Source organism: Colletotrichum higginsianum, chromosome 3, assembly GCF_001672515.1.
Source record: "Colletotrichum higginsianum IMI 349063 chromosome 3, whole genome shotgun sequence".
Taxonomy (NCBI): Eukaryota; Fungi; Ascomycota; class Sordariomycetes; order Glomerellales; family Glomerellaceae; genus Colletotrichum; species Colletotrichum higginsianum.
The window spans coordinates 230,784-251,036 of NC_030956.1; the positions used below are offsets into that span (position 1 = coordinate 230,784).

The following is a 20,253-nucleotide window of genomic DNA, read 5'->3' on the forward strand; positions in this document are numbered from 1 at the left end:
AGCCTACAATGTGGGAAAATATTATCAACTATTTCTTAAGAAAGCAAGAAAGTCTGAGTATGCATGAAAGAGACGCCACCAGGTATCAGCAGCACGTTCCTTTCTACTAAGCATCAATAAAACTGCTAACTCTCTTACTATTCCTTGACATTGAGTCATGCCTTCTCGCAATGCTGCCCTCGTATGCACTGACGACGACTCGTCTCCTTTGCAATCAGTCATTGTCGGCCGAGCAGACAACTCCTGCTTCCCTTCCGAGCCTCCTCATATGATGCGGGACACCATGCCGGACGAGCACCGGGCAGAGTTCAAACCACGCATTTGCTTTCGACCCCAGTATCCTCAGGAAAGCAAACGAGGAGCTGGACCAGTTTGCGGCACTTCTGGAGCAAGGAGGTCTGCAATATGCCATCTGCAAACCATAAAGTAGCCCCGAATATCCTGCCACTCAGGGGCTTTCCTCATACAGGGGTGACTGTGTATCGTCCAGAGCACAACGACCGGCAAAATGCCGGGGGTTACATGGCCGCCACGCCGCGTGGACGGCCTGTTGACCGTCAATAACCACATCATCGAAGTTCTCTAGCCTTTCCACATGTGCAAAATTTTGGCGGATCCTTTCACTGCGCGATGGTCGATCTGGTTCGTCAAGGATAGTAGATATCTGCAACGAATGCCGCAAGATTCTCGTGTGTATCTTTTCCATGGACTCGGTAGCGGCCCGGCTCGCAACACTTGCACAGAGACGGCCAGCGAGGGACCAAAGGTGGAATACTATAGCCAGGTGTTCTCGTGCTCGCTCAAGACTTACCAGGGTCCCGTCTTCAAGGCCGCCGCCATGACGTACCAAGAGGACTTAGTCCTGCCGATCTGCAGCATGGTGCAACCTCGTTTTCGTTATTAAGATTCGCATTGTCTCAGAACAACGTAAGCCCTTACAATGTAGCCTTCACTTAAGGTTTCTGCCAATCCGTAAATGACCCATATAGCTCGTTAGAGACATAGGGGTTCCTAGGTCGACTGGGTCCTGTTGTAGATCTTCACACGGCATCATATTGCTAGCTAACTTTGTGCAAATTTGTCCCTGTCACTAAAACTGCCCTAGGAATTATCTCAAGTCGTCAGCCTATTTTTATCCTGGGTTTATAGACATGGGAACTTTTTCTCAGGTATCACTGCAAAGAGGTTGTCGAGGCAGATCTTGCTGCCTATTGTGGTTGCATGCAAGAGTTTTAGCCACCCTGTCAGGTAGATTATGGAAATGCAGCCACACTTCGTCCAGCAGCAGTACATCTAGCTACTGAGGCTCGTCTACGCGTGTTTATGTGTCTTCAGGCTTGTCGGCCTAACCTTGTACGTTACCTAGCGGGAAGACAGTAATTACTACACACCAGGGTATAAGATTTAGTACCTAGGTACGGAGCACTCCGTATTGTGTTGCAAAAGCTTCATTGCCCGCTTTTTAAACTCCGACGTTGATGAACCCCTATCTTGACCCAGCAGTTTAGCAATGCTACAATCTAAATCCACTTGTCGTCTATGAAGTAAGACGTTGGGTACTTTGACACGAGACTCCCTGAAACCTATATCTAACATCAAGTGGGTATCTTAAGATGACTTGCCAAACAAACTAGGGTAGTTTGGAATGTATATAAATCCCAAGATGACTCCCCCTGTGTTGAGGAGTACCCGACTCATTCTCCATCTCATTTTATCTGATTAAATCAACACACCAAATATGCATTACTCACTTTCCTACGTACTCGCTGCCATATTGGCTACTCAAGCGGTAGCACAGATCGAGCCCCGCCAGACAGTTAGTGCTGAGTGCAACTATGATCCTCAGTGTGGGGACAATAACATCGGCGCTGATTGCCAGATAACCTGTGTTTACAGCGTATGTATTACCTACCCTTGCGTGGAAATTATTTACTCACCTGTCGCCTGTTAAAAGACCGGTGAGGAAACTGTTAAAAAAGGAAAATGTGTCAGCAGCGTCGTTTTGGGGCCTTCGTGTCAGTAGGGTAGGAAATGTTTGTATGAAGTCTACGTGGGCTTGGTCTTTGCAATGGGGCTTGGGAACATCTGTAACGTTTTATTTTCCTTAAAAGCTTGATTCGGAGGACGCCGGGGCGAGTTTTTGTTACAGAAACTGTTAGAAGACTTCTCAGTCAATAGAGCTCCAAACGACTATTAAGCAGCACTGTCCGCCGTTCCTACGGTGGCCAATTAAGACATGTTGATCAAGTGTCCCTGAGTATTGATAGATCCACGAATCCTGATTCGACTCAAGAGCCAAGATAGCTGGACTTTTCAATATGCTTGTCTATTCCGGTTTACTCCCTGCTGGCGAATAATTAGCTGAAAGGAAATTGAAGAAGAAAAACCCCGACTTGGCTTCCTTTTTCCAGAGTTCCGCCCTCCTAGCATGTGTCAGCGCAATTTGGATGAATGGGACCTTACTTGACAACCACATCCATACATCATGCGATGTTCCTACAGAGACAACGAAAGCAAATGGTAAGTGACATCCGCCGTCATTATATTGACTCCAAGAAAGTCGTCTTCGTTCTAAACGATTCGTTCCCCATTGACAAGTCGGTCTTTTGCGGCTTATCCGATTGGTCCCTCAGAAGCCAAATCTTTTGTCTACCAAGTACGGATATCTCCAGATCAGTCTTTGTAAAAGCTTGAAGTCTCGAAGGCAATCTAAACAAAGAAGGTACATCAATTATACTTTTATCTTCGGAACCTCTTTCCTCGGTGAAAAGCAAGAGGAAGTGGAGGTGTTCACAATGCTAGCGATACCACTTCCAGACGCAGTTTTGGAAAGATTTAGAGCTACACTTGGGTTGCTTCTGGAAAGAAGTGAAAAGATTGGTCTTAGAAGAAACGGCCGCGAAACAACTCTAGGGCGGGACCTGGTCGTCATGCGTGCTCGCTTGCACTTTTGGGCCAGGATATCTGGGATTGCAAGATGCGATGTAACACAACCGCGGATAATGTGACGGTTTTGGTTTCTGGTGTTCTACGACCTGAAATTAGATCCAAGGTCTTTGCTTACGCTGCCAAACACTCCTACGGTCATTCTCATTCTCATTCTCAACACTCCAGGGTCGTTGGACTTGTTGAATGGCCCAGATGTAATTCGGAACTTGCCATACTTGATGTGAAGACCATCGGCCAGATTCTCATGACATTCTCTGGGCAATCGGTTTCGACTTGATTTCATCTCCCAAAAGCAAACAGAACTAGCTGACATAGTTCTCCCTTTTTTTGGCAGATAGCTCGAGCATTGGTTCCGACTGATAGAACGTGAGGACTATGGCACGGCGGCCCCATGACCGCGGTCACTCCCCGTCTTATCCGTGACCTAGTTTCTGCACGAGCGGTGGTAGCTCAACTCGGAAGCATCGCAAGTGGGTAAACGTAGGAATCGCTGACCGGATGAGCTGCCTATTTCAGATGCCAAGGACAGACGTTGTTGATTATTGATCGTGAGGCGCAGGGGAAAAGGGGGTTCATATGTCATCCAGTATCAATATATGAGCCCAGATGGGACGGCTGTGAAGCTCATTGCTTGTGTATCTGGCGTGTTTGACCACATACGAACGATTCAATTTTGTCATGTATGCGTTGACGGTTTTACTAGCAGCGCTTTGCGTTGTAGGCGGTAGCCGCCGCCATCAAAGCCCGGCCCGGTACCCACATCGTCAAGGAGTTCAACAGTCCCGTCTTCAAAGGAGCAAGCATCGAGTCCGAGACGGAGACGACTGACACTCTCTCTACCATTGACAACGTAGAGTCGGTCTGGCCGTCTCGAATGGTCAAGCTCGACCCAGCGCCCAAAAAGGAACTCGACAAGAGAGACGCGACGGCTGTTCCCATTGCCGATATTCACAAATCAACGGGCGTCTACAGGCTCCATGAAGCCGGGATCCTCGGAGAGGGCGTCAAAGTGGCCGTCGTCGACACAGGCATCTACTATGGTCATTCTGCTGTATGAGAACATACTACCTGAGGTTGTTTGTGAGAAGTCGCTGCTGACAGACTGTTTGTAGCTTGGCGGAGGATTCGGTCCAGGCTTCAAAGTGGAGGGCGGCCTCGATCTTATCGGAGATGGATGTAAGTTGACTTGAGTCAAGCAATGAGGGACCGGCTAACAACTCCAAGACTGGCCGGGTGAGCCCAAAAACCCAGACAATGACATTGAAGACTTCCAGGGCCATGGAACGCATGTCGCTGGAATCGTTGCCGGTGAAACGGAAGAGTCTGAGAACCCCCTGACCCGGTTGCGCACTTGCGGGAGTTATTCTCTTACACCATCATTAGATTTAAGGGAGTTGCACCCAAAGCGACTCTCTATGGCTACAAGGTGATGGGGTTTATCGTGAGTTGGAGAGCTTGAAGTTTGAATCCATTGCCTTACAGCTGACCCTTTCACTCAGGATTATACCGACGACGAGACTTTGATTGAGGCCTTCCTGGCTGCCTATGACGACGACGTAAGATTATTCCCAGTTCGACGTCCAAAGCCTCAGGTTCTCCACCCACTGACGCACCTGAAAAGGTGGACGTAATCACCTGCAGCATTGGAGGAGCCGACGGATGGCCCGACAGTGCCTGGCAGCGAGTAAGCGACCGCATCGCGGCAACCGGCATCGTCATCACCATCGCCGCGGGCAACTCGGGCTGGGAAGGGGCTTATCACGGCAGCTCCGGCTCTTCTGCCAAGGGCGTTTTTGCGGTGGCCTCCACAGAGACGCCCGTCATTGTCGGCAAGCCCTTCAACGCGACTTTCACGGACAAGGCCGGCGCCTCAAAGACGGTCACGCTGGGCTACATGGCTGACGAGGCCTTCCCCGAGACCATGAACCGGCCGATCGTCCCCCTCACTTTGGATCTTACTTCAGCCGTGGCACGCGGATGCCAGCCGTTCCCGCCCGGGACGCCATCGTTTGCAAACTCCATCATCCTCCTGCGCTCGGGAGGCTGCCAGAACCTCGTCAAGCAACGCAATGCCCGGGCGTTCGGGGCCGATTACGTCCTAACTTACAACGACGAGTCAGTGCTAGAGATCCCGTTCGGCTACGAGACTGCGACCATCGGCACGATATCCGGCGACGCGGGTCACGAGATCATTGCGCTCATCAAGGACGGCGGCAATGTCACTGGCGACTTCTCGCTCGACCAAACCAGGCCCATCGGCATCGTGAGCCCCTACGGCAACCTCGCCAATGACTTCACCAGCATCGGCGCGCTCAACGACCTCTCCATCAAGCCCGACATCGCCGCCCCCGGAGGAAACATCTACAGCACCTACCTTCAGATGCCGACCTGGACGATCCTCAGCGGAACGTCGATGGCGACCCCTTACGTTGCTGGTGTTGCCGCGCTGTACATCAGCAAGTTCGGAGGCAAGAAGGTCCACGGCGCCAAGTTCAGCGAGCAGCTCATGATGAGGATCATCTCCAGCGGCGAGCGAGTCGCCTGGTCCCACGGGATCGTCACCCAAGACTTCACAGCCTCGGTTGCCCAGGTCGGTACGGGCCTCGTGAACGCGTCCAAGGTGCTCGACTACACCACTCAGCTCTCGCTCGAGCGGTTCGCCCTGAACGACACCGCGAACTTTGCCGCACAGCACACTGTCGCCGTCACGAACAACGCCGCGGAAGTCGTCACGTACAGCTTCTCCGTCGAGCCGGCCGCCGGGTTCGACACCCTCGACGCCTCGGACCCAAACAGACTGGCCAAGTATCCGCTGGCGCCTCAGATCATGGTGCCCGAGGTTGCCCTGCCGGAGGATGGCTTCAGTGTCGGTCCTGGCGAGACCAAGACAGCCGAGTGAGTATCCTGAAAAGTGGATGGATACACGTACACGTTCTTCTGACTCCAAGCCAGGTTTACCTTCAAAGTTCCCGAGGGTCTCAACGCTAGGTTGCTTCCAACTTACAGCGGTAGCATCGCCGTCAAGAGCAGCAAGGGCGAGAGCCTTGCCATCCCATACCTGGGTAAGTGCATCTAACCATTTCAGTTTCTCAACAATGCACATGGCAGTTTGCGTCAAAGCATCGCTGACCATAATCATACAAGGCCTTGCCGCAAACCTTCAAAAGGAAATGCACGAGACCTTCGAGGTTGGATATCCCTTGGCAACAAAAGGCCCAGACGGCAGTATCACCTTGGACCCTACCAACTCAATTACGTATGCACTGGTAATCTGGCATGCAATCTAACTCTACATGTTGCTAAAGACCGGTAGATTCACATTCGACCTTTCCACCGCGGCCCAGGACTTCCCTCGGGTTGCGTACGAGGTGAAGTGGGGAGTCAAGACGCTTCGATGGGACGTACGTATATCCACGGCGTCTGGCTTCTGTGGCAGCACTCGGGACTGATGAACTGCTTCCACATAGATTTTCGAAGACGGCTGGGACGAGAGCGCCTGGACTTCGTACCCGCCTGTTGTGGGGGAGAATGGATACGTCGGTGCGTGGGCTCTTCCAGGATCGCATTCGTGAAGACCGGGTTTCCCAGAGTCATTGCTGACAAAATCGTCTCTGTTTGTTCAGGAACCGCGACAGGTTACCGCCGGACGACTGACCAGGCCAACTTCGACCCGGCCAGGGACAGCAAGAACAGAACGGTGGCATTTCCACTCGTCAACATCTTCCGGACGTCGATCGAAACGCCGAGACACATTGTTTGGTGGCTCGGGGGTCTGGGAGATGGAACCGATATCAAGCCTGGCAACTATACGCAAGTCCCCTCCCCCCCTAGAATAGTTAGGCTACCCCTTCGTTACTGACAACGTTCTTCAGCATGCGGTTTGCCGCGCTCAACCCCCTTGGCGATCCGGCAAAGGCTGATAACTGGGACGTGTACGACTTAAAGAAGATTGTTGTTTCGTCATCTCCGCACTGGGCCTGATGAAGACTTGAAACAAGGGAAGAAAGGCACGACCGATGTCGCAGGGTCTCTTTGGTTAAGACTGTCGATAAGATCTCAGTACGTAGTACGTCAATCTAGATTAGTGAGCCCTTTAACTTCCTTACACGAATTATCATAAAATTCATTTTGGAAGCGAACTTGGCCAAAGCGCCTCTGGCGGATCTATCGACTACATGCGGAAAAGTGACACAAAAGCGCCTACTACCCACTTGGTACACAGTACTACCCGTCCTGAGTATGGCTTAAAAGGGACTTAGAAAAAGTTAGATTGACTCCGATCCAGAGGCGAGCTTGAAACAACAGATCATTGATGCTCGCCGCCTGTTAAGCTCTGCAGGAGACGACATGACCCCAAAGGAGCACGAAATGCCGCACGCTGCTGACTGGTATGGCAACGGCAATCTACTTGAACAGCCAAAGGAATTGGGTTTGCAACTTCCAACAGCCTTTTTCTTTCATGCATTGAGCCAAGTTCACATGCTGAAAGTGGAAGTGAGGATTACAGTGCTGACTTCCCCAGTCTATGTATCAACACCTGTTTGGCCACACCTTGAGAAAACGCTGAACACATCGTACGACTTAAACGCAAATGCTAAAAAGTTACAGATGAAGGAAAGTACAGACCACCCGTTCCAAGCACACCTTGTCTACAGACTGAGAGAAGGAACAATTGGCAGGTTGCCAATTGGGGAGTTGAGGAGGATCGGAGATTCCCAATTGGGAATGGGAAGGATGACAACCACTGTTAGATCTGTGCACCCCTTAGCCAACATCGACAACCTAGACATAACAACAACAACGCGTATTTTGCCCAATTTGACCTGTTTCCATCCCCACCTGTGCGGAGGCTATTCTCAGACACCAATGCCAACTCGTCCGGTGCAAGAACAGAGCTCGTACTCTAGTCCTCACGTACTCAGCCCTTATTAGACTGAATCAAATGGAGATGCGAAGTGACACAAGTGTACATCCCACTGGGACCGGCGATGAACAGAAAGAGCTAGCGAACGAGGGCTTCTTGTCACATGGAACAAACAAGTAACGGCTGGAACATGAAGGACAAAAAGCTGTTGACCAGCAATCAGCCAGGCCCAAACCAAACGTCGTCCTCTCGGAAGCCTTGCCGACAGAGGAGCTATGGCGCCGCGGAGATGCTCCCTTCGATCACATGGTCCGGGAGTTCAAAGCCTTTCCCCGCATACTTTATTTGACCTTGTCCCAGCGTCAAACTGATGATTCTGATTGTACGGACAGACTTTAGAAGGACATGATTTCATCTAATTCCCTGCCACCCTGTTTTTGTGGATTCTGTGTTAAAGCCTGTTCACATGAAACTGCAACACTGCACTGAGATTGCACGTGCTCTACAGAGTCCTGCTATCCTGCTGTCGTCATGAAGACCTTGACGATGTTTGAATACCGGACTTCCAACGAGGGAATGGGTTCTGGCATTTGACAGCATGCAGTCCCCCCTCCCTATTCCTGATTTGGTTTGTTGTCTACCTTCAAAATGTTGAAAGATATTTGTATGAGTGTTCTATCTGGGAAATGGACATGGTATCATCGTTTTGTCACTGGCAATGGGAAACATAATGTGGAGAAACATTTCGGCAAATGTCCAGTCAGTCGTAACATGAATCAGTTTTGCTTTGTACAATGACGATGCTTGAGCTCTATACACAGCGAACCAAGAGCCCTAGGAGCTTAGAGTTTGTTCGCGAGACGCGCCAGAAATCTGTAAACCGTCCATTAAAACCATAAGACAGGAAAACAAAGCAGCAAATACCAAGCAAAAAAGATGAACCGCCAAAAGAAAAAAAATTGAAACAAAAGGCAAGATCAAAAGCGTACTTGATAAAAGTGAGGAAAATGTCCGAGATGTTTGTGTGTTTGTAGGTTGGTATGATATGGTATACTGGAAACGAAGTGGATGAATGGGAATGAGGGTGTCCTCAGTGTGGTATCATTGATGAAAAATCTTACGTCTGCCAGAGCAGAGTATTTCGTCCAAGTATTTTTTGTCTCGGTTTTCGTTTTTCCATGTGCCGCCGCCAGTGCGCCGTTTAAATCATCCACTTGGTAATTTTGAGGAAAGCGACGAAGGAAATGTGAATGTGAACTGTCCTCCACATGTCGTCTGTGACCCTTTTTAAAGAGAACGCAGAGTAGAACCGTTGGTCGCTTTAAGCCGGCGCAATCTTGACGTCGACTTCGTGAGGCTGTGATTGCGGAAGGACGGCGTCGCGTTGGTCCCGCTTCTTCTTGCCAAGCCTCTCACACCACTCCTCGGCGCTGACAATAGTGCCGTCGAGAACGCCACTGACCTGCGCCATCATGTCGAGCCCCTCCTTGGCAAGGACGAGGACGCGATGAGCGCCCTCACGCATGGCTTCCTCGCGGGCTTGCTCGCCGGTCTTCTCACCTTGCTGTTGCTCGACCATGCTTGCGTAGCGGAAGCGTTGGGGGAGGGTGGTCAAGTGACGGCGGACCAGAGTACGGGCATTGTCAGGGAGGGCGCCGCCGGCGTACTTGGAGACGGTCTCGATGACGTCCCGCAATGTCTTGAGGACATCACCTTTAAGGGACGCAATCCTGGCTGCCAACATGGTCCGGTCCTGTTCCGATATGGAGTCGGGTTGGCCATCAATCATGACGTGGTCGCCGTCGCTGCTGACCTCAGGTTGTTGGGCTTGCTGAGAGTCGCCAGTCTTTTCATACTGCTCAAGGGTGGACTTGAGGTTGTTAATGACTCCGCCAATGTGCTCGTTGGCCCAGCGCAACCACCTCAGGCAGTACTTCAAACTCCTCAGGCTCTCCTCACTCATAGCGACGCTGAGCCCAGAGGTCGACATGATTAGGCGAGATTGCCAAGCGGCGTTGGAAGAAGTAGGCCTCTCGGACTTTTCATTTTCGGTATAGGCCGGGGAACGGTAGTCGTCGTACGCGGGCAAGGTGTCGATTGTGCTTGCCCTCGACAGCCGGCGGTCGTGTTTAAACACGTAGGGGTCGCGGGGAGAGTCAACATCGGGCATGACATTGCTTTGCGCATCAATCATGAGTCTGGCAAGGTCTTCTCCGGTGTCAACCTTGCGGCGCTTGTGGGAGCCTCCATCGGCAGCCTCCAAGTCAGTGGACTGATGTCGTCGCCCAGCACCCAAAAACCAGCGAACACCACCTTCGACGCCGGTCTTGCGTCCCACAGTACCGACGGTGTTGGCGATGGGTGTCAAGTAACCTTCGACATACTCGGCGCTCGACTTGAAACGCGGGGAAAAGTTCTTGGAATTATTGTAAGCCGATGTGGCCCCTTCAATCGTTGTCGCCAGCAGGGGATGGGAGGTGGTGAGTAGCGAAAACAGAGGCTCCTCGGAATTGGTTTGCGGATTTGAGGTGATGGACACGGACGGAGACGCCCTTGGGAGTGGGGTATGGCGGGCCGGTGGGGAGTTGATGAAATCTAATCCGATCAGTCAGTAAAATGATACTCGTTTCACACACGCAGACGAGGAGACATACCGGCTCGCAAGTCCCCCAGGGCTTCTGCGGCCATGCGGACGTCTGGGTCATCCAGGCTGACGCTGGCGGCCCTTCCTTCGTAAAAACGGTCTGGCGAAGCTGCGCTCATGGCGGCATTGCTGCTTACGTCGAGGTCCATTCTCGCAGGAGAGTCGGCGGACTGGGCATGACTAGGGGTGTAATATGTCGTGAGTGGGTTGAGGCTCGGCCAGTGAGTGACGGGTACCGTTGTCGTCTTGGATCGAACCAGTGAGGGTGGATGGGGCTGTGTTTGTTTTGGTAGACTTTGTTGCTGCTGTCGTTGCTGCTGTTGAGGCGACGTTGGAGGAGGGAGTGGCGGCCGTTGTTGCTGTTGTCTTCGGTGTTGTTGTTGTTGCTGTTCGATGGTTTGCGAAGAGGTGATGGGAGGGAATCGCGGGGGCGGAGGACCCGTCACAGAAGAGAGAGATGGAAGGTTGTGACCCCCGTTATCAGTGTGTTTGGCGGCAGGAAGGATGGGTGCAAGCTCGGTAGTCGGGGCGTCGGGAAAACTCAGTAAGTTGGGATCGTGGGACTGAGTATGCGTGTAGCTCGGGGCAGGAGCATATGATGGCAGCTGGGACGAAATGTGTGTTGGATCAAAGCGAGCGTGGGAGAGGACGTGCTTGCCGGGTATGGAGGAGATGTTGGTGGAAGCAGGCGCAGATGCACAGGCCGAAGCAGCAGCAGTAGCAGTAGCCACAACGGTAGCAGTTGTACCTGTACGACTAGTCGAAGGGACAGCGGTACCAGCAGCAGCAGCGGCGGCGGCGGCGGCGGGAGGGAGTGGGTGGACGTGGTGGTGCGTGTGGGAGTGGAGGGCGACGGACGAGGAAGATGGCGGCAGCTGGCGGTCTCGAGGCGCAGGCCCGTGCAGCATGTGATTTTGGCTCTGGCTCCGGCTCATGCTCTGGCTCAAATCCATCTCGCAAAAGTATATTCGGACGGCGAGTCGAGGATAATTTGCGGCGGAGGGGGGTCTCGGCAGGAGACGAGGACGAGCAGAGGGAGGGAACGAGACCGGCACGGATGTCTCAGCGGTCAACTCTGGACTGGCATGAGTGGAGATATGAGTGGCGCGGCGCCGTTTGAATTACGGTTTTGCTTCTCCTTTCGTCGCCGTGGTTGGAATGTTGAGGATTGCGACGTGCAGCAGCAGCAGCAGCAGCACCAACAGCGGCAGCAGACACGCGCGGGTCAAGACGAAGTCGAGGGAGGGCAGAAGAGGAGTTAGGAGTGGCTGCGTGCGGCGCGCTCGAGGTTCATGTAGTGCGGTACAGGCGAAAGTGGCGAAGAATAATTGACACGATGGAGCGGATTCCAACGACCCAAAGCAGCGAGCAAGGGAGGACCAGGCGAGGGGAGGGCGGCAACAGGATGTATCTCGGGGTATTGCCGAGTGAGATGGGCGGCGGCGGGCGAGTATGGTGGTGGGAGGGATTTGCTGAATGGTGGTGAAGGCAGAGTCCGTCCGTGTCCTGGTTAGAGTAGCGCAGCGTAGCGCAGAGCAAGTGTGTGTGAGCGAGCGAGCGAGCGAGCGAGCGACAGCCAGAGAGCGTGTTGTGTGTCGGCCTGATGTCTGTTGAGTCGAGAGCGGTTGCGAGAGGATGAAGGGGGTGGAGGGGGGGATGGCGTGTTTGGATGCGTGTGTGCGGCGGGAGACCAGGCACCGTATCGCACCGCACCGCACCACACCGCAGGGGTGGAGGCCGGATGAGGAGGATGGAGGGATGACGGTCGTACTGGATATATGGCTGGTTGATCGATTGAATAGTGCCTATGGGATGACTGTGAGTGGGTTGTGTGATTTCGTGTTTCCTGGCTGGCGACAACGATAGTGTTGATGGTGGTTGATCATGGCTGACGATAGCCGTGATGGTTGAGGAGCAGGAAGAGGATGAGGCGGTCGACGACGATTACGAGTCCATCTGCGAAAAGGCGGCAACAACGACGATGGTCACTGGCGCATGTGGTGGGCTGGGATATCATCACACCGGGCCCAAAAGAAAGGGCCCACCCAGGTCGTGCAAGTATCTTTAATCCCGTCATGTGCGCGTTTCGCTGCACAATGCGGGACACAGGGTACCTTCACCTAAGTCCCGAGTCCCGGGAGGTAGTCTCAAGTGCAAAGATAGCGTAGTGGATAGGAGACGGGGGGCAGCCAGGGTGATCAACTTTGGTACCTAGGTTGGTAGGTACGGTAGGTACTGTGCCTCACCCAACCTCGACTTATTTCACTTACAGAGGAGAGGGTCATGAGCGAAAGAAAACAGAGGTAATCATAGGATCCGGTGAAGTTTCCCTTACAATGGGGTTAGAATTGAAGGAGTCGAAACTGGTGGTACTAGGTGTGCGCCTCGCATCCAATTGCCCTCGCCCACATTAAGCCCACATTCCAGGGCCGTTCAAGTCCATCGTCAGAAGTCCAACACCAAGTGAAGGGCAATGATGGCTAGGTCGAGGGACCCCAATGACCAATAACTAGCCTGCCAGCCAGCCAAACGGGAGTCTGAGTCCACGTTCCCCGTTCCGGCCAGGTCAGGCGGTACTGTCTGTCTGCATGTCCGCCTGGCTGGGAGGCTGCAGGGTCCGGGGCACTGTTCCGCACCGGCTGCCGCCAACTCGACGAGATGGATGTCGTTAGGTGTACAGAGTACCTCCCTCCGTAGGTGATTAGGTGGTTATTGGGTTCGACATTGATCGGCATTCAATGCTCTTTTGCCTCTTTCTCTTATTTTTGGACGGATGGCTAAATTCGAGATGGGGTACGCACAATGAGTATGTGTGTACACAGGCATTCGAGCGAAGCTATCAGGATGGTGCCTGTACCGGCTGTCCTGTCAGCGCTCGAGGGAGGTGCAGTGTTGCACCTCTGCCACTTGCCGTCGTGCTGCTGCTTGTGGTGGTTGGACAGAGTTGCAAGCATGGCATGCGTCGTCGCCCGAGCAGAGCGGAGAATAGCCGATGACAGCGAGGGAGGGAGGGTCGGTTACAGAAACAGCCGCAGAACCTTCAACCTCTCCACCTCTAGGTACCCCTACTCTACGCTCTTGACCGATCCCACTCACTCACTTGACAGCTGACGAGAGGAGAGACTGTGTGTATGGAAGCCGAGCCGATATAGTTACCGACCGAGGGGTTGAACATCTTGTCTCACGACGCGTTTGGCCCCCCGACCTTTGCAGACCGCATCTTTTCACCCTCCTTATTGCCCAGGGACGAGAAATTCTCTTGCTCTACACCCACACCCGCCAATGAGCTCTACCGAAAGAGACACGTCGTTCGAGGGAAGTACCCGGCACAGAGTAAAGAGACGTCCAGGTCCGGGCTGAGAGGGTTGAGGGGAGAAGGAGATCTGAACCATGGGAAGCTGGGGAAGCACGTGTCAGACTTTTTCGGGGCCCGTCATCACATGCATTGGGCTAAGCGTGGACCAGGACGGGATGAACAAGCACTATTCGCATGTGCGGGGTCCCGTCTGTTACTCTACTACGTTTGCAGCCAGTACAAATCTCTAACAGCCACGACACGCCGGTATCACAAGGCAACACGAGCTCTCGTCTAGCCGGCATTAGGTCCCAGGCACGAGCAGCGCCGTTCTCAATGTCTCATTGGCTCGCTCATCACTCTTCGCTGGGTACTCTACGTCACTTCAAGCACGGACTCTCTCATGTGAAAGCGAGACCCTAAACGGATAGGCGTGTGCAGAGAATACTTCCGTACTCTCTCCAGTGCATCCTTCAGTAATGTCACGCAATGAGTTGGACAGAAAAGCCACCCCATCGGGGGATGCCCAAACAGGCCAACGTTGAAAGAGAGACTCACCTGTCTGCCCTTCCACGCAAGGTTCAAGAAACTACATAGGCCAGGTCCCTTGCGTACAAACATCCATTTTCTCCCTTGAAAAAGTTTCACAAGGTTCTACCGTAAACCTTCATTTCGACTTCATCCCACCACCAACCCCCACACCGAGGGACGAGGGACGCAGATAAGAAGATGCTGCAATCACGTGTAAATGCTCTCGCCGCCTTGGAGAAAAATCGGGGAAGTTCAAGGGGCTGCCAGATGACCATGGCAATTTTTTCCTCGACAGATGCGCCCAAGGGTCTAGTCTATTCCCGCTGACCTTCCTTTCGAGTCTTTTCTAACGCCGTTTCCATGGATTTTCCATGTAGTTCGTTTCTTTCTCCTTTTTTCCCCCCCTTCGGTTTTTCCCCTTGGGCACGATGCTGTATGTACTCTGTACTCTCGAAGCTCGCTTCATTCTTGCTCGGCATCCACCGTTTTCCGCCATCGCCGACCACGTCAGTGACACCGAGTACAAATTTCACAAGCAAGCAGGGTGCGCATTCAATATCTGATAGTCCGTCCCCATTACCTACTTTGGCCTTATTGTTTTCCTCCCTGCAAAGCTGTCTGAACTCGGATGAGAAACGGCTGGCCGCACACAACAAAATGAGGCGCCTTGAACCTCCCCTCCATCTTCACTTAGCCCCTCGTCGGAAGCGACGGGTGCTTCCCTACTTCCATCTGTTTGCGAGAAAAACCACTCTGTACCCATGTTGGAAGCCGCAGAGTGCCAGGCTCCCGAGGCCTCTTTCCGCTGCCCACCTCGCGCGACTCAGGCGCACCTGGCACCCACCAATCCTGACTAGTTATCTGCCACAAATAATGGCCATGTGATAGCATCTCAGACCCGGGCAAGTGGATCGCGTTTCTCATTCCACCAAGCACGAGCAACCAGCTGGCATTTTGTCGGTCAGCACGCGCTTCCTGGGTGGTTTGTCCGAGGAACGAGGAATAGTGTGCGCAGTCACCTCCCAACAACACAACGCAGTGCAGTCTTCACAAGAGACACAAGACATCGATCCCACATCCGAGGGGCGTTTGTCTCCAAACCGAGTGGGATCAAGATCTGCCAACGGCCCGAGCGCCGTGCATTGTAACATTCCCCTGCCGTTGAGGAACTGTCGAGTGCTCATTTGCAAGAGGGTTTGCCGCAACCCAAAAGCAAACATGTTCCTCATTTTAGCTTCAAACAAGCGTACACCACCTGACAATATTTGTTGGGCTTTACCCCGGACCTCGGCCACTTGCCGTGAGCAGAGGCCGCAGCATAAATCCTACGGCACCTGGAAAAGCTCGTGAACGACATCAGGCTTTTTGGGCGCGGAAGTATCAGAAGTTAATCTGCCCCCTCCTCTGGAATTGGAAAGTCCTGAAACCCATCACGGCGGTCATGTTGATTGCAGTATGTATGGCACCTCTGACGCCGCCCTGGTAACAGCGCTTTCCGCCGAAAGGCGAAAAGCAGTACTTGGGCAGCTCTTATGGAACCGGAAGGTTTCCTCTGCGCGTCACGAAATCGCAATTCACATCAACGACGACACAGATGATCCCGACAGAATGCCGGTTCAAACGTGGTAATATAATGTGCTGCACTGTCTAAAAGGACGCGGTGGTGAAGAGAAGAGAAAACAAGAAACGAACGTGAAAATTTCGGCGCGATGTAAGCTCACCAGGGGATCCACTCTGCCATTACCGAGGGGGTGCTGATCATGTGACTTACCGCCAGCCCAAGTCCAGGAGCTCGGACGGTTGTTATGCTGGGCCTTTCTTACGTAACCACCTGCCCCTTGGACCTGCGTGCTTAGCTAAGGCTATTCTTCTCAGCGGCTACCGTGGCGGTACAGAGTACTCTCCGTCATGCCCGATGCCGCGCCCGGGAGCGGTGGCTTCCCAAGAAGACGTAAGGCTGTCATTGCAGTGTGGCCCGTGCTCCCCCGACTCCAAGGAGACATCGTGGTTTCAATATTGGCCAGCTACAGCGCGGTGCTGTACGACCTGCACACGACCCGCGATTTAAAGACACAGCTTCCCACCAGCACTTTCTGATCGTTTGACTCCTTGAATAGCTGCACGACCGCGCGTACTACATGATACGACCCTTCCCACTGTCGTGAATTCCCTGGCCAGCGCGCCAATTGACTTCCCGCCCACCGCCTCTCCCCTTTTGCCCCTCGATCCCCCCGCCTTGGCAACCTGAGTTCGCAATGGCGTCCGCCGTTTTCTTCCTCGACTTGAAGGGCAAGGTTCGCATCTCGGTGCTTGGTTTCTTCCCGTGGAGCTGAAGAATGCTGACGATCGCCCGCGACAGACCCTGCTTGCCCGCAACTACCGCGGTGACATCCCAATGTCGGCCGTCGAGAAGTTCCCCGTCCTCCTAAGCGAAGCAGAAGAAGAATCATCCGCCGTTCCTCCGTGCTTCTCACACGAGGGTATCAACGTACGTATAAAAGTTCCGGAGTTGCGCCCATCGCCCAAGCCTGCTGGCTGACACCACGCGCGCCTAGTACCTCTACATCCGTCACAACAACCTCTACCTTCTCGCCCTGACAAAACGAAACACCAACGCCGCCGAGATCCTCCTCTTCCTGCACAAAATCGTCGAAGTCTTTACGGAATACTTCAAGGCCCTTGAGGAGGAATCCATCCGCGACAACTTTGTCATCATTTACGAGCTTCTCGACGAGATGATGGACTTTGGCTATCCGCAGACCACCGAATCCAAGATCCTCCAAGAGTACATCACGCAGGAGTCCCACAAGCTCGAGATTCAGGCTCGCCCCCCCATCGCCGTCACCAACGCCGTCTCCTGGCGCTCCGAGGGCATCCGTTACCGCAAAAACGAGGTCTTCCTCGATGTCGTCGAGAGCCTAAACCTACTCGTCAGCGCCAACGGCAACGTCCTGCGCAGTGAGATCCTCGGTGCGATCAAGATGAAGTGCTACCTCAGCGGCATGCCCGAGCTGCGCCTCGGCCTCAATGACAAGGTTATGTTCGAGACGACTGGCCGCACCACCCGCGGCAAGGCCATCGAGATGGAGGATGTCAAGTTCCACCAGTGCGTGCGCCTGTCGCGCTTCGAGAACGACCGCACCATCTCCTTTATCCCGCCCGACGGCGAGTTCGAGCTCATGAGCTACCGTCTCAACACACAGGTCAAGCCCCTTATCTGGGTCGAGTGCGTCGTCGAGAGCCACAGCGGGTCGCGTATCGAGTACATGCTCAAGGCCAAGGCCCAGTTCAAGCGGAGGAGTACGGCCAACAACGTCGAAATCATCGTGCCCGTCCCTGACGACGCCGACACTCCGCGCTTCCGCACCAACATTGGCGCCGTCCACTACGCCCCTGAACAGAGCGCCATCGTGTGGAAGATTAAGCAGTTTGGTGGCAACAAGGAGTTCATGATGAGGGCGGAGCTGGGTCTTCCTTCGGTACGGGGCGATGACGAGCACGGTGGCGGTATGACCGGCGGCTTCGGCGGAAGCATGGGTGGCGTCGGCGCGCCGGGCAAGGGCGCCAAGAGGCCGATTCAGGTCAAATTCGAGATCCCCTATTTCACGACAAGTGGTATCCAGGTGAGGTATCTCAAGATTACAGAGCCAAAGGTAAGCCTTGCACTATGGATACTCGAAGTGGGAGCACCTTGCTAACCTGCAGCAGCTGCAATACCCCTCACTGCCTTGGGTCAGATACATCACCCAGTCGGGAGACATAGCAGTGAGACTGCCCGATGCGGTATGAGCATCGTACTCGCATAGTTGTAACGCAATATGAGTCTACTATAGGGGTTCTGATTTCAGCGACCCTATTACTTGTTTTTTTCGAAGCGGAATAGAAAAATGAGTTGAGGCTTACGGACACCCCCGGTTGGCACCTCGAGACGATAGACAGGCGAGACTTTGGGGGCGATCACTTCACGTATTTATTTAGTCTGGTTAACCACGACGAGGGTCGCACGATGACGGAGGGCTCAATACATCAAGTTCCTGCAACCAAACGAACAGTGCGAGTAGCCGTGTCGACAGAGGAATACGCGTGGCGCTTCTGCTCGGAGGATGCCCTTGTCTACATGGACAAATGTTTGTTGATTATAGACCGCGCATCTCTGTCTTCCGCATCCACCTAACTCAACTTAGACCTACCGCGATATCTCACTGTCGCGGCACAAGTAGGATTGGGAAAGAGACTGCCAATGGAATAAAAGTTGAACAAAACTCAGCCGGTATAATGAGCCATCGATGACTAACGTTCCTGGGGGTATTAATCTGTTCATTTAATTTCAATGTCTCGTTGTCGAAAACTACTAGGTATTGAATTGAAAAGTGAAACCCCGGAACAGAGATAGGTCCACGCAAAAATTACGACTATCCAAACATCAAGTGCCTATACAAGGAAGAATGATAGGCGACTGCTCAACCAGTAATCGCTACGCCTCTCTGTTCAAAGGAAAAAATGGCATCATACGTCGATCCGGACAGGTTGTCACAGTCATAGCAGATGCGGACCATGACCCCTCGCGGAGGACCTTTTGCGTCAGGTTCTGATTAAGTCTCGACGTTAGCCATCGACACAGGGCTTGTTGGCCGAAGGGAGACTCTCGCTCACCCGCACGCCCTGAGCGGCTGCCTGCCAGGCGACCGTGGCTCCAGAGCCCGTCCCTGAAGGCGTCGTCCGCATGGCCGGGCCTCCTGGCCAGGCCGAGGAGGCCGATCACGATCCCGAAAGGCCCGCCGAGACCCCTGGAAGGCGGCGCCGACTGGGGCGCCGCGTACGTGCTCGGCAGGAGGTGCGGGACCCACGACGGATCCCTGTCGGCGACGGACCGTTCCGGGCCCAGGATGCGGGTGCGTCCGGGCTCGTGGGGGTCGTGTCGGAACCCCAGCGGCGACCACTTGTGGTCGATATTGAAGTCCATCGTCGCGACCGTCGAGATGTCGGTGCTGGTCCAGATGCAGGGGAGGAAGCGCCAGCAGTTGAAGACGCTGTGCGTCGAGTACGTCACCATGGGGTGGTAGTAGGACACGGGCTGGCCCATGTCGTCGAAGGCGTGATGGAAGGTTGCGATGTCGCCGGGCGAGCCCCGCCGGGGCCGGTTCCAAAAGTACTCGGGCGCCGCGGTGACGGTCCCGTTCTGGTATCGCCACACGGCCCCGACGGTCTCATCGCCGTAGCATTCGATGCCCTCGGGCGGGAGGGGGCTGCCGAATCTATCGACGAAGGGACCGCGGCCGTGGCCCTCGTCGATAACATCGAGCTCGTTGACAACAAAAAGGAAGCTGAGGGGAGGAGGAGATGATGATGATGATGATGTTGATGACGATTTCTCGGGCTTGGCGCTGCCAGCTGTGCTAATGATTTTGTGGTCTTTCTGGCTATCTCTCTTATCGCTCTTCCTCCCGTGTTCATGGCGACGGTGGCTCTTCTTGATTTTGTTAGAGAAGGCAAATAGTAATGGCCGGGGCCTAACGTACGCCGGAATACATGGGGGCCGTCTGGTCCTGATTTATTTGACGACTCTTGAGTGACAAGTGTTGGTGGTTACGGTCAACCTTCAGAGTGGCGTGGAGGACTTTGATAGTGTACTCTGTGGAGGGAGGTCTGTGGAGGGAGGCTGGTTAGGTTTCGGCCGAATGCTTGTCTTGTCGCGACTGTCACGCAAGATTTGGATGATCTCGTCAAAAATGACAGAGATTGGGAGGCGCGGGGGGTGGTAGTTGTAGGACGCCATGCAGCCGTTGCTAAAGGGGGGAACACATCAGTACTTTCGTCGCAGCCTAAGAATACAGTCCGACATTCTTCAGCGAAGAGAATATTACGGGCATGCAGCCCTGACCGTTCTCGCGACGTCCAGCGTGATTGGTTTCTTCATTTGTCGTGACGAGCATCCGTCCGAGCCCAACATAACCCGGAATGGGTGACGCC

General features: G+C 53.7%; 4 protein-coding genes across 4 annotated transcripts; 2 read left to right on the forward strand and 2 right to left on the reverse strand.

Moving 5' to 3' along the window:
• Window positions 1-3,823: 3,823 nt before the first annotated feature.
• CH63R_03618 (Serin endopeptidase) lies at window positions 3,824-6,808 on the forward strand (the record flags this gene model as incomplete). The annotated part of the gene is made up of 11 exons (XM_018298593.1): window positions 3,824-4,000; window positions 4,062-4,125; window positions 4,174-4,291; window positions 4,333-4,390; window positions 4,449-4,505; window positions 4,571-5,844; window positions 5,902-6,011; window positions 6,094-6,205; window positions 6,263-6,350; window positions 6,417-6,489; window positions 6,573-6,808. The coding sequence occupies 11 exons, from the start codon at window positions 3,824-3,826 to the stop codon at window positions 6,806-6,808; spliced, it is 2,367 nt and encodes a 788-aa protein (XP_018159839.1).
• A 2,326-nt stretch (window positions 6,809-9,134) lies between these two features.
• Window positions 9,135-11,410, reverse strand: CH63R_03619 (Clock controlled protein; the record flags this gene model as incomplete). Its single annotated transcript, XM_018298594.1, has 2 exons — window positions 9,135-10,408; window positions 10,468-11,410. 2 exons carry the CDS (start codon window positions 11,408-11,410, stop codon window positions 9,135-9,137), a joined length of 2,217 nt encoding a protein of 738 aa, XP_018159840.1.
• Window positions 11,411-16,538: 5,128 nt separating this feature from the next.
• CH63R_03620 (Adaptor complexes medium subunit family protein) lies at window positions 16,539-18,072 on the forward strand (the record flags this gene model as incomplete). The annotated part of the gene is made up of 4 exons (XM_018298595.1): window positions 16,539-16,577; window positions 16,643-16,771; window positions 16,839-17,936; window positions 17,992-18,072. 4 exons carry the CDS (start codon window positions 16,539-16,541, stop codon window positions 18,070-18,072), a joined length of 1,347 nt encoding a protein of 448 aa, XP_018159841.1.
• A 685-nt stretch (window positions 18,073-18,757) lies between these two features.
• Window positions 18,758-19,814, reverse strand: CH63R_03621 (uncharacterized protein; the record flags this gene model as incomplete). Its single annotated transcript, XM_018298596.1, has 2 exons — window positions 18,758-19,753; window positions 19,803-19,814. 2 exons carry the CDS (start codon window positions 19,812-19,814, stop codon window positions 18,758-18,760), a joined length of 1,008 nt encoding a protein of 335 aa, XP_018159842.1.
• Between the last annotated feature and the right edge of the window lie 439 nt (window positions 19,815-20,253).